The sequence below is a fragment of the Centroberyx affinis genome, unplaced genomic scaffold (genome assembly GCF_046629955.1).
Source record: "Centroberyx affinis isolate AG114_WGS23_722 - 3 ecotype Tasmania unplaced genomic scaffold, CSIRO-AGI_Caff_v1 ptg000794l_1, whole genome shotgun sequence".
In the NCBI taxonomy this organism is placed as follows: domain Eukaryota; kingdom Metazoa; phylum Chordata; class Actinopteri; order Beryciformes; family Berycidae; genus Centroberyx; species Centroberyx affinis.
The window spans coordinates 105,768-117,892 of record NW_027279400.1 but is presented as its reverse complement, the minus strand read 5'-3'; the positions used below and the strand labels follow the sequence as shown (position 1 = coordinate 117,892).

Sequence of the window (12,125 nt, the reverse complement as noted above, 5' to 3'; positions counted from 1 at the left end):
GAATATAAGTTTGACTGGATATTTGAAAGTTAGACTGAGTGAGGTAAAGTGAAGTGAGGTGGGGAGAGATTTTCTGAAATTTGTCTTGCATTTCAAGCAGCTCCAAAGGGGCTCAAAACAGTTATGTATGAAAACTAGACGACGGAAGCTCAAAAATGTGTTAACCCTGTACAAGCATATTCACATAACGGCACTTCCCCCAGTTTCCTCATGTATGTATCATGTTTAAATCCTTGTTCTCTCCTGTTTTTCGGTGTGTGGTTTGCAGTGGACAACCTGAATGTGCTGGTCCCTGAGCTGCTGGACAAGCTGAAGGTGGTGGAGGAGAAGAAGCCCGTCAACAACGTGACCACCAACATCATGAGGATCAGGGAGCTCATAGCCCAGGCCAGGAGTGTGGCCAAGAAAGTTAGTAGAATCACCGTTAATATGTATGGCATGATTTTAGGGGAGACAGTCCAATCCGTCCTCCTTGTTAACTATAGATTTTATGGTAAAGGAAAGTTATTGTGCATATTATTACCACTTTTCCGTATCGTCCTCAGGTCCAAGTGTCCATGAAGTTCAATGGTCAGTCGTCGGTGGAGGTTCATCCTCACAGCAACCTGGAGGAGCTGAAGACGGTGACGACCATCAGCCTGTTCATCAGAGTGGATCCTGACAAGGATCCCATCGAGGACCGCTTCATCTTCTACCTGGGAGACAAAAATGTGAGTAATCCAGCTAGGAAAGGGATTGGTAATTTGGTGATAAAACAAACACTTAACCAGGGAGAATGCAGATACCTGAGTAAGGTCACTTGACCAAAACACTGTGTCATGAAATCAAATTCTTTTAAGAAGACTGTGTGTGGGAATCTACAGATTTTTACCAGGAATAATGCAAAATAGCTGCCGCAAAATGGACACAGATGGGAGCTGTAGCATCAAGTGAAAGCATAGATAGACACAGCCCATCTGGGTATATGTGGGGTACAACTAGACCTTTACATTTGGCTCACAAAATCTAAAGTGTGCATCCTACTAGCACCCTAGTGTGCATCCGGCTTGGCCCTTCCTCTCTGCACATATCTATAGGATAGGTATAGGAAGTGAGGACTGGGGAGAAGGGTTGCAGGCTGTGTATGTGGCCCAGATCTGCTGCTGCTGAAACTTCACAAACTTGGACCCGGAGGACAAGGGCAGAGATAAAAGGCAGGGAGCAGCTTGTGGAGATGAATAGTTTGTTGTGATCATGAGAGCAGGAATAAAAGCCTTTGAAAGCACACAGTTGCCTTTTTCAAAAGGTCTCCAAGAGACGCCTGTGACAATAGTGTGTGTGTGTGTGTGTGTGTGCCTTCAAAGTCAGGAATCATTTACATAAATACCATTAGCCCCCACCCACCAGGGCACAGAAACAGTACAGCTTCCCAATGTGGGGCCTCTCTGTTCTCTTTAATGGCACTTCACCCTGGTGATTTCACTGCCACTGTAATCTATGCAGTGATGTTTGTGTACAGCTATTCGGTGCGTGGTAACAGCCCACAGCATGACCAATGTTTGTAGTCAAAAAGAAGGATGTTTATATTTTTGCAAACACTAAATTTCATGGTTAAGATAGCATGGATGAGAAAACATGAAATATGATATTGTCAGTTCCCTGCAGAAAGCTCATATCTCAACGCCAAACCAGTGCAAAATGACAAAAATACAGGCTATTGATGAGAAAATCAAACAGTTCTCCACAGTTTTTTAAGAGATATAAACTCACCATATTATTCTAACCCAGCATATTATGACCTTGTCTGCTGTCTTTTCCTCCAGGGCAGGAAAGACTACATGGGCCTGGCCATCAAGAATGACAACCTGGTGTACATCTACAACCTCGGGGGCGAAGACGTCGAGATCCCGCTGGGCTCAAAGCCTGTCAGCCAATGGCCCCCGGTGTTCAACTACATCAAAGTAGAGAGGTACTGTACCGTAATGAGCTTAAGCTGAGCTGTTACATCATCTCCACCGCTAGCCTCAAGGTCAGCTGCGTGATTATTCTGTGTGTTCACGATGTGTGTGTCCGTTAACACCTGACAACTGTCGAAGTGTGGCTGCTGCTGGTGAAATGACTTTGGGTGTTCGTGCTCCTTTGTGCTCCCTGGTGGCAGGCTGGGCCGACATGGGAAAGTCTTCCTGACCATTCCCAGTCAGAGCTCCACAGACGAGCAGAAGTTCATCCAGAAAGGGGCGGCTGTGGGCACCGACTCGCTGTTTGACATCGACCCTAAGGATATAGTCTTCTTCATTGGTGGTGTCCCGGCTGATGTCAAGGTAATGCATTTACTGAGATCCCTTTTTGATCAAGTGCATCAATCAAAGCTTTGCAAATTACACAGCCAGTCAAAAGTCTGGACCCACCACATTTTTCTTTATTTTTACTATTTTCCACATTTTAGAATAATAGTAAAGACATCAAAACTATGAAATTCAAATTTATTTGTATAGCGCCATCTCATACAAAAGCAGTTCAAAGTGCTTTACATAAAAACAGAATAAAACAGCAGAAATGTGCAAATAAACAGAAACATCCATGCATACATACACATAAAAACACATATACATACACACATACAAACAAACATAATAACATGAATGGAATGATGCAGTGACCCAAAAAGTGTTACATAAATCAAAACTATCTTATATTTTAGATTCTTTAAAGTAGCTGCCCTTTGCCTTGATGGAAAGGCAAAGGCTTTGGAAAGAAATTCACACACAGGCATCAACACTATTTATATTTGTCTAAGAAACAAATTTCATTGCATTAGGCTTTAGATCAAAATGGCTTTCAGATCATGAAAAACAGTATGTTCAATCAGGTGTGTCCAAACTTTTGACTGGTAGTATATATATCATGTAATCCCTAATAATTTAAATAATCCTTAATTGATCAACCCCTTTTCCCCAAATGAAGACACTGACTCCTGTATGTTTTGTTGTTTTTAATCTAGCTGCCACCTCTTCTGAGTCTTGCTCCTTTCGTTGGATGCATCGAGTTGGCCTCGCTGAACAATGACGTCATCAGTCTGTACAATTTCAAAGAGACTCACAAAATGGATGTGGTTGCATCAACACCTTGCCCCAGGTATCGTTTTGGTACTTGTTCTTATATATGAGATGTTTCTAAACTGAGATGCTGACACAGTATGTCCATTATGGCAAACACCTTGATTTCATTGGATAGACTGTTGTTTAAATATACAAATGCATTTCTCCTTTTGCTCTTAGGTACAAGCTGGCGTTCTCCCAGAGTCGTATTGCCAGCTACCTGTTTGATGGAACAGGCTATGCGCTCATCAATAACATTGAGAGGAGGGGGAAGTTCGGTGTCGTCACAAGATTTGACATTGCTGTACGAACAGTCGCGAACAATGGTGTCCTTCTCCTCATGGTCAACGGGGTGAGTCTAAAGATAAACATCCTGACTGAGTCACCTTTTCACGCTGCAGCAGTTACCAGTCCAAGAAAGTCCAAGAAATGTATTTTTCACAAACGGTATAGTGGCAGAGTTAAATATAGTGCCAGTGTAACATTTGATTTGAGGGTCAAAAAGGTTCTAGACAGAAATTTTCACATCATGTTACATCACATTTTCTTCACACTTTCTAGAGATGTTTAAAAAAAAATATTAAGATGTACAAGCATATATGGTTTTCAGTGATGAATGTAAACTAAAAAAGTCAACTAAACGGAGAAGGCTAATATATTTTCACCTCTTCTTTTCAGGATAAATTCTTCCTGTTGGAATTAAAGAATGGCTTCCTGCGCCTAATGTACGACTTCGGCTTCAGCAGCGGCCCAATCGTTATGGAGAATAACATACCTAAACTGCAAATTAATGACGCAAGATATCATGAGGTAGATTTCTCTCTTCTCACTGTGTTGGCTGGACCTTTCCAGCGATTGATCTGAACTCTTGAATAAATGATTTTTCCCTCTCAGACTGTATGTATCATAACTATCTGTGCTGGGCCGTTTGCACAGGTGTCAGTGATCTATCATCAGTCTAAGAAGGTTATCCTGCTGGTGGATAAGAGCCATGTTAAATCGATGGAGAATCAGAAAACCACGCTGCCCTTCTCTGATATCTACATAGGTGGAGCTCCATCTCAAATCCTCAGCTCCAGGTGAGTTTTATACTCTTGTAACCAAACACATGTCCTCTCACACCAACTTCACACAACTTTTTCATATTTTATATTACAGGTTTTTACAGGAACTACATCTAATATGTCTCCTATGTGTAAATTCCATCACCCTAGACCAAACCAAACCATTCACAGCTGTACTAGGCAACTTCACACTTTGGAGGCCCCAAGTGGCAGCAGGGGAAAACTGTTTGAATCTTTGAAAGTTTGAAGGACTTCGTTGCCCAGAAACCATGTAACGTGACGACAATAACCTGCGCTTAAAAGCTTAAAAATCCCTCTCTAACTCATCTGCTTCTCTTAATCTACATCTCCTCCTTCATGATTGGTATAGATTTAGGAGGGAAATCAATTAGGGATAATGGCTTTTTACCTGGATTCACCTCATCAGTGTACTTCATGAAAAGAGCAAGTGTCCCTAATATTTTGTACTTTCTGTGTATTTGTGCCGCGCCGCAGGTCTGAGCTGTCGTCTGTGGTCGGCCTGAGAGGCTGTGTGAAAGGCTTCCAGTTCCAGAAGAAAGACTTCAACCTGCTGGAGGAGCCCGGCACCATTGGCATCAGCAGCGGCTGTCCTGAGGAGTCTTTCGTAAGTGCTCCCTCCCTCCCTCCCTCCATCACTTCTTCACTTCACATATTCTTAGTGACAGTGCACTTTGTGGGTCCCTCTGGAATCTACACCCATGGGTGGAAGTAACTGATTACATTTACTCATGTTACTGTAGTTGAGTAGCATTTTTGTGTACTTAAAGTCTATAATTTTACTTACTTAAATACATTTTTACTGAAGCAGTGTACTAAATCACATCCATTACAGAGCACAAATTTTTAGGCTCTTTGTAAGCATTAGAAAATGGACAATCATAAACAAAGAAGAGAAGAGTAATCTGGCTTTACTTTGTTTTTGCACTTTATTTTGTAACTTCCAATTTTTCCAATGAAAAGAATCTAGTTTGAACTCTGTACTGTTGCCCTTTTTAGAACTGCATGGAAAAGATCCTCTTATAAAAAGTATCTTGATAACTTTTAGTCTGATTACATTTTAAATCAGCTACTTTTTACTTTTACTTCAGTAGATTTTTACACCAGTACTTTTACTTCTATTTAAGTAAAATATCAGCAAAGTAAGAGTACTTCTATTTGAGCAGGATATTCTAGTTCTCTTTCCACCACTGTCTACACCAATATGTGTGGCGAGTAGATGACACACAAACACACAATCGAACGCACATCTGCACACACACACACACACTTTTACCAACATCTCTCATTCTCAATTGAGAGAAAATGATTGGTCGTATTTCAAAGGCTTTCACCTGAGTCAATCGATAATCCCACTGGAGGTTCACTGAACTGTAAGCTGAAAGGAGAATGAGACATGATGGGAGAGGACAGTGAGATGTGCTTTGATTGTTACAGATGTCCCGTAAAGCCTACTTCACTGGGGAGAGCTACCTGGGATCCACTGCAAAGATTTCACCATTTGACACCTTTGAGGGAGGCCTCAACTTCAGAACGCTGCAGCCCAGCGGACTCCTGTTCTACCACAACGAGGGGGTATACAGACATCCATGTCTTACACACTGGGGAAATGTCCATCTTAACAAGGGATACTATCTTGTACCGAGTTTCAAAATGTTAGTTTTCTCGAAACAAGTAAAAAAGCTGCCAGTCAGATGAGACAGTTTCCTTTGTTTTCAGCACAGGTTCATATCAATATCTATCTTGAAACAAGGCCAAGTATTTATTTATTTATTTATTTATTCATTTATTTGTTCTGCTCATGGTAATGCACAGCTCCAGAAAAAAAAAAAGCAATTCACAATCAAAACACAACTCAGTTTACACATTCCATGACCGAAAAGGAGCAGGGAGAAGAAAATCTTGCCCCTTACTCAAAACATAAATAAACAATAGAAATAGATGGTCTGTCAATTGCAGTTACTTAGCAACCAATACTTATAGTAACATGAGAAATAAAAAAGAATCAAAAGCCATGCACAATAATTCACCATCAACTAAGGAAACCCATTATCTGACAACTTCATATAGTCTAATTATTCTTTCTTTATACATTTTCTTGAACTGAAAGATAGTTATTAAAATGTATCAAAATGATGTCACGATTAAAAGTTAATTTACATTGTTCAAGAATCAATAAGTTAAAACAACTTGCTAAGATGGATATTTTTTTGCATTTTAGAAAAAGATTTGTAAGACCTTCCTGTGCCGCTGAATAATAACTGTAAACTCCTTTTCCCCCCTTCAGTCTAATGAGTTTAGCATCTCCCTGGAGAATGGAGCAGTGGTGCTGAACTCCAAAGGAACAAGAGTCAAATCACACAAGAAACAATACAGCGACGGAAGGACACACTTCTTAGTGGCCTCAGTAAACAATCAGAAGTAAGCAGTTTTTGATGTGCAAATTCTTTTTGGTAGCCGCATACTTTGAGACATTAGATTCTATTTTTAAAATGGACTGCATGCAAATGAAAACCAATCAACAGCAGTATCCTGCTGGCATTTGGCTAGTTGCATACCATGTGCTCACAGTGTTGTGGGTTTGGGTTCAGCTCATGACTTGTGTGATGAACTTCTCACTCTCTCTATCATCTTTTCTCTCTCTCTCTCTCTGCTGTATACTCTTTAACGAAGCAGAACTTCCATAAAACTTCCATCAAACTAAAAGACACTTGGAGAGCGCAAACCTCCACCAATGCTGAACAATTCTCCAACTTACTGTTGCTCCCAAAGACATCATTCCTGTCGCTTAAATGTTGAGCTAAATTGATTTCTTGACCATGCAAACATACCCTTAAGATCTGGAATCGAGTCTCTATGGCTAAAAAATGATAATCGTCTAAAGGCAGAAATCCCAGATCAAAAATCAAATTAATTGTTGTTTGGTCTTAGCTTTATGGCACTTAATCTCGTTGTTCTCTCCTGAATAGATCCTTGCTTGTGTTGTATTAAAATCTCATATGTACGTTGCTTTGGATAAAAGCGTCTGCCAAAGGGGAAATTGTAATTGTAATTTAATTGGTCCAAGGCCTAAATTTTATGGAAATCCTTTCATAAGTTTTTGAGATATCCTCCTGACAGACAAACAAACTAACAAGGACAAAAACATTATCTCCTTGGCAAAATTAACAAAATACTGTCCCTGAACACTATTAAAACTGTTGTTTTAATGAGTGACTGACTGGCTGTTTGACCTGTCTATCCGAGGTATGCCCTGGTGGTGGATGACAAAGACAAGCAAGAGAAGAAACGTCCATCATCCGCCACAACTTCCTCATCAGGAGCCACTCAAAAGAGCTTCTACTACGGAGGCTCTCCAAGCAGCAGCTTCAAGAACTTCACTGGCTGCATCAGCTATGCCTACATTAACCGGTAAATCACTACTTAATATTCACTGTATAATCATACAGGTCGCCTCAGGCCAACTGGTCCCAGACCAATGTGACAGATAAATGAATTGTGGGGCGTTTGTTATTACCACAGCCAATGAAATATACAGAATGTGTTGTTGGTATAAGAGTGTTTTCATTAATCGTTGAATTATGAGACCAAGCGGGACAACCTGTCAGCGTATCTGTTTCATATCTCTCCAGACTGCAGCAGTTGACGGTTTCTAATTGGGGATTTGGCTCCGTTTGCTGCTTAGTGTCTTTCTCTCGCTCTCTCTCTCTGTCTATGTGAGAAAGAGAACCAGACTCAAATAGAGCTGTGAGCTGAGTGGTTGAGGACGTGGAGTTTGTTGCCATGGAGACTCAGTTGTGTGTTGAGAGTGTCTCTCTGTAGCGCTTACATTTTTGGCACTGTTTATCCTCTGTCTCTCTCCCTCTCTCTCTCTCCCTTTCTCTCTCGCTCTCTCTCTAGACAAGACCGGGACATTGAGCCAGAGGACTTTCAGCGGTACACAGAGAAGGTCCAGACTTCCCTGCAGGACTGTCCGGTAGAGCGACCCCCCGCTGCCCTGCTGTCAAAGTACAGAGAAAGCACTTCCACACCCAGACAGAGCCAATCCAGGAAGGTAAAACGAAAGGAGTTTTGTCAAACCAGATTTGTATGCATGAAGCATTTGCATTTCCATGCACACATCTAGATGTCACAGTTTGAAAAACATCATGAATAGACTGCATGCATAAACAAAAATGCGGAGTTGTCTCATGGTCGTTGCACAAAATCTGGCATATGTTGATGCCCATCTAAATTTACATTTAAGGGAGTTGAGTGAAGCTCTTACCCAAAGCGCCACACAAAGACACAACAGAACCCAATGTTGTTGATGGACACAACATTGCCTATTGTGGGGAGCTAACCTTTGTCCCCCTGGTTGCAGAATTGTCTGTCTAACCATTGGTCCATGCTGCCACCCAATAAATGCTTCATGTCTGCTCTCTCACTTAGGTGAGCAGAGATATGTCCAGCCTCCCTCTGGGCCTCATGGGACTGAAGAGTGATGATCAGGAGCCATCAGAGGCAGACGTTACGCCCTGCTACCTGTCATCAAGTCCCCGAGCGACCCGTCAAGCCCACCACTACGGCGGCATCGCCAACAGCAGGCAGCAGTACACGGACCTCCCAGAATCCCTTTCTGAGAGGTAGGTCTCGGGAAGAACTCTTCGAATATAACCTCAGGGTCAAGTCTGTTTAAAAGCCACTCTGCACATGTACTTCAGGCTCCTTCAAGGGGTTTCTTCATGCCTTTGCACACGCCTGAATGAATGCACCTTCCACCTCCCAGGTCCCACTTCTCCCTGTCCCTGAAGACCCAGTCATCCTTTGGCCTCATCTTTTATGTATCTGATGTGCAAGAGGACAACTTCATGGCTCTCTTCCTGGCCCATGGGAAGCTGATATACACCTTCAACGTAGCTGACCAGAGGGTCAAAATCAAGAGCCATGAGAAATACAATGATGGTGCATGGCACAATGTAAGTTTATGAACTTATTCCATGTGAGCAAAGGACATTTCCAGCACATCATGGATGAATGCATGGTTGGATGGATGCATGTTTAGCTATGTTTCAACATTTTCAACATAACCTTACTTGTGCAGTGACAACCTCCTCTCTCCTCCTACTGCTCAAGGTTATTTTTATCCGTGATGGGAGCATGGGACGATTAATAATTGATGGGCTCACAGTGCTGGAAGATAGAGCTCCGGGAAGCAACCTCTCCTGGCATGTCAGCAGCCCCCTCTATGTGGGAGGCGTTCCTCCAGGGAGGGCCCAGACGAATATTCAGGTATGCCACACAGCAACAGCAGGACCAATGCCAAAGGCAAATGGGGTGGAATATATGTGAAACAGTTTGGAAACATACACAACAGGTATAATTTGAAAGACACGAAAAGTCTAGCAAGGATAGAAGCTCTGAGAGTAAAATCTTTTTAATTTCTATAATTTATAACCCTCTGGTCCTTTCCGGGACTTATATGGTCATACTGGGAGAGATCCAGCTCATCTTAGCTCAGACTACTGGACTCAGACGATGTTCCCACAGAAAGCAGGAAAGCAGGAAACCGCCATTGTGACCCTTTCCCCCTTTGAACATTACAGGACCGCATCCTTTGTTATAAATATCTTTCTTCCTGTCTTTTTTACGATCAGCACTGTATACTGTATATTTATACCTCTAATATACACTTCCCTGCACTGCCCTTTAGAGAAACTCTGCGTACAGCTTTACTGGCTGTGTGAAGAACCTCCAGCTCGATGGGCAGTGGCTGTCCTCCGTGGACCAGACGTTTGGGGTCACCCCGTGTTTTGAGGGACTCTCCGAGCCGGGAACGTACTTCTCAGAGGAGGGAGGATACGTCGTCCTGGGTAACACGCAACTCAGTTTTCTTACTAGTTCCTTAATGGAAAACAGAGAGCACAGACGTGATTTTCCTCCAGCTTCACACTGAGACTAAGGAATTCCACATTATGCATAAATCAAAAGTTTTTTGTGCAATCATCTACCCACAAGGTAACGCTACATACATTTTGGCAGGATCCACAACTGTTTGGAGACTGTGCATCTGTTATATTACACGGCTCATTAGATTTCCTTCTGGAAAACGTACAAAGCCCTTGGTCTTTCACCATTCTCTGTGCAAGGAGAGACTCTGGTTGGGACGAGAGAACGCGATACCCCCAGTGCAGCTGTGGTGAAAATGTGTCTCTGCTGGGAGAAAGTAGAGGCGGGGGGGGGGGAAGTTGACGGCCCCGAGGCCTTGGGAACTGGGCTGCAGCTGTTGAATGAGTAGAGTAATTTCACACCCTGCTGCAGTGCAGTCAGCTCAAATTCACACGTGCAAACAGCGCAGAGAAACATGGACGATTACTGGAGGTTCAGAATGGATGAGGCACTCGGCACTTACTTCATCCTCCTCTGTCTTCCTCCCTAGACGACACATTTAACCTGGGGCTGAGGTTTGAGCTGGTGGTGGAGGTGCGCCCTCGTGTGGCATCAGGGGTGCTACTGCATGTGCACACAGCAGAGGAGGACTATCTCACTGTGTACATTCATCAAGGGGCGGTAAGTCATTGCTACAGGTATTGATAACTTATTCTGGAACAGCTAGCAGCTGATTTCAATACTGAGAGTATGGCTTATCATTTTGAAATTTTGACTTAATGTATTTCTATATATATACCTGGGTGGCGAAGGTATGTGTGCTGGTGTATGTGTGCATGTGTGTGGATGTGTGTGTGTGTGTGTATGTGAGTATGTAGTTTATGTATGTATGTATTTGCACATGTACATCTTTATGTATACATTTTTATTTTGCCAATATTATTATTATTAGAATTGTATAATTTATTTATTTAAATTTCTGTCTATTACTATTTTTAATTTGTTATTTTTATTTATTCATTTATTTTTTATAAGCTGAACTTAGTATAAAATATCAACCTCTTTTGCACATCATATCTCTGCTATGTTATGTTTACCTTGTTAACTGATTGTATGTCTGCAGTTTTTCGTTGAAAATTAATAAAAATTTGGTTAAAAAAAAAAAAAAACGTATTCTGGAACACTATACGTGTTCAGTCCTGTTTATGTCGGAAAAACTAAAAACTTCAATTACGTTCAAGAGTACAGATATAATTCTAGCTGACATAATATTGGTTTGTCTGTATAGGTGGTGATCCTTGTGAACAACGGGGTACGTGAGTTCTTCACACAGGTCTCTCCAAGACAGGGACTGTGTGCTGGGAACTGGCACAGAATCACTGGTAAGAATCCCCTGATTAAGCTAATGTCTAACTATGAACATACACACCATCCATAGCCATTAAAAGAATGACGAAAGACAAGTTGAAATGAGCGAACAAGGAGTTAGGAAATGCACACTGGAGGGACTCAAAGAAAAGCACTTTGGTTTCATTTAAACAACATAGCCATTCTTTACAGCTCAGTTGAGACCTCCAAAGAGCTTTAGAGTTATTTATGTGTTCTGTCCTGCTTGATCGCAGTGATCCGGGATGCCAATGTTGTCCAGCTGGACGTCGACTCTGAGGTCAACCACGTGGTGGGACCTCTGAATCCCAACGCCACGGATACCAGGAAGCCCGTGTTCATTGGTGGAGCTCCAGGTGAGTGGCCAGGCCAACAATTACAACTCTCCACCAGGGCTGGAGTCAATTCAATGAATGATCTCATCAATTCCAAATCAACTCGGCAATAAAAGTCTGCGAAATTCCATGTTTTGTTTTTTCTTACCACTTCTTATCTTCTTATTACACATAGTGTTATACTGTATCAATACTGAATATCATAACATATTAAAGGTACCTTTCAGGTGGTATGTATATATGTAACTTCAACTATTTCAATTTACAATTAAATTATCAAATAAACTTATGTTTTGTCCAGTTCTGCTATACTGTAATGCAGTGATTCTCAATGTTTTTCATATCAAGGACCCCTAATTTAGTCCACATTAGAGCCA

The 12,125-nt window shown here is 41.9% G+C and overlaps 1 protein-coding gene across 1 annotated transcript in view; it reads left to right on the top strand.

Annotated features, from left to right (window-relative positions):
• Window positions 1–12,125, top strand: part of lama4 (laminin, alpha 4) — a 32,978-nt gene that overhangs the window by 19,391 nt on the left and 1,462 nt on the right. The window contains exons 20-39 of the mRNA XM_071520373.1: window positions 269–408; window positions 546–710; window positions 1,803–1,948; window positions 2,138–2,300; window positions 2,981–3,114; window positions 3,258–3,429; window positions 3,756–3,887; window positions 4,014–4,156; window positions 4,637–4,766; window positions 5,597–5,734; window positions 6,447–6,580; window positions 7,406–7,570; window positions 8,060–8,213; window positions 8,591–8,784; window positions 8,928–9,117; window positions 9,275–9,430; window positions 9,852–10,011; window positions 10,578–10,708; window positions 11,316–11,409; window positions 11,650–11,769. Of these exons, the coding sequence (XP_071376474.1) occupies window positions 269–408; window positions 546–710; window positions 1,803–1,948; window positions 2,138–2,300; window positions 2,981–3,114; window positions 3,258–3,429; window positions 3,756–3,887; window positions 4,014–4,156; window positions 4,637–4,766; window positions 5,597–5,734; window positions 6,447–6,580; window positions 7,406–7,570; window positions 8,060–8,213; window positions 8,591–8,784; window positions 8,928–9,117; window positions 9,275–9,430; window positions 9,852–10,011; window positions 10,578–10,708; window positions 11,316–11,409; window positions 11,650–11,769 (2,961 nt within the window). The remainder of the gene's footprint in view (window positions 1–268; window positions 409–545; window positions 711–1,802; window positions 1,949–2,137; window positions 2,301–2,980; window positions 3,115–3,257; window positions 3,430–3,755; window positions 3,888–4,013; window positions 4,157–4,636; window positions 4,767–5,596; window positions 5,735–6,446; window positions 6,581–7,405; window positions 7,571–8,059; window positions 8,214–8,590; window positions 8,785–8,927; window positions 9,118–9,274; window positions 9,431–9,851; window positions 10,012–10,577; window positions 10,709–11,315; window positions 11,410–11,649; window positions 11,770–12,125) is intronic.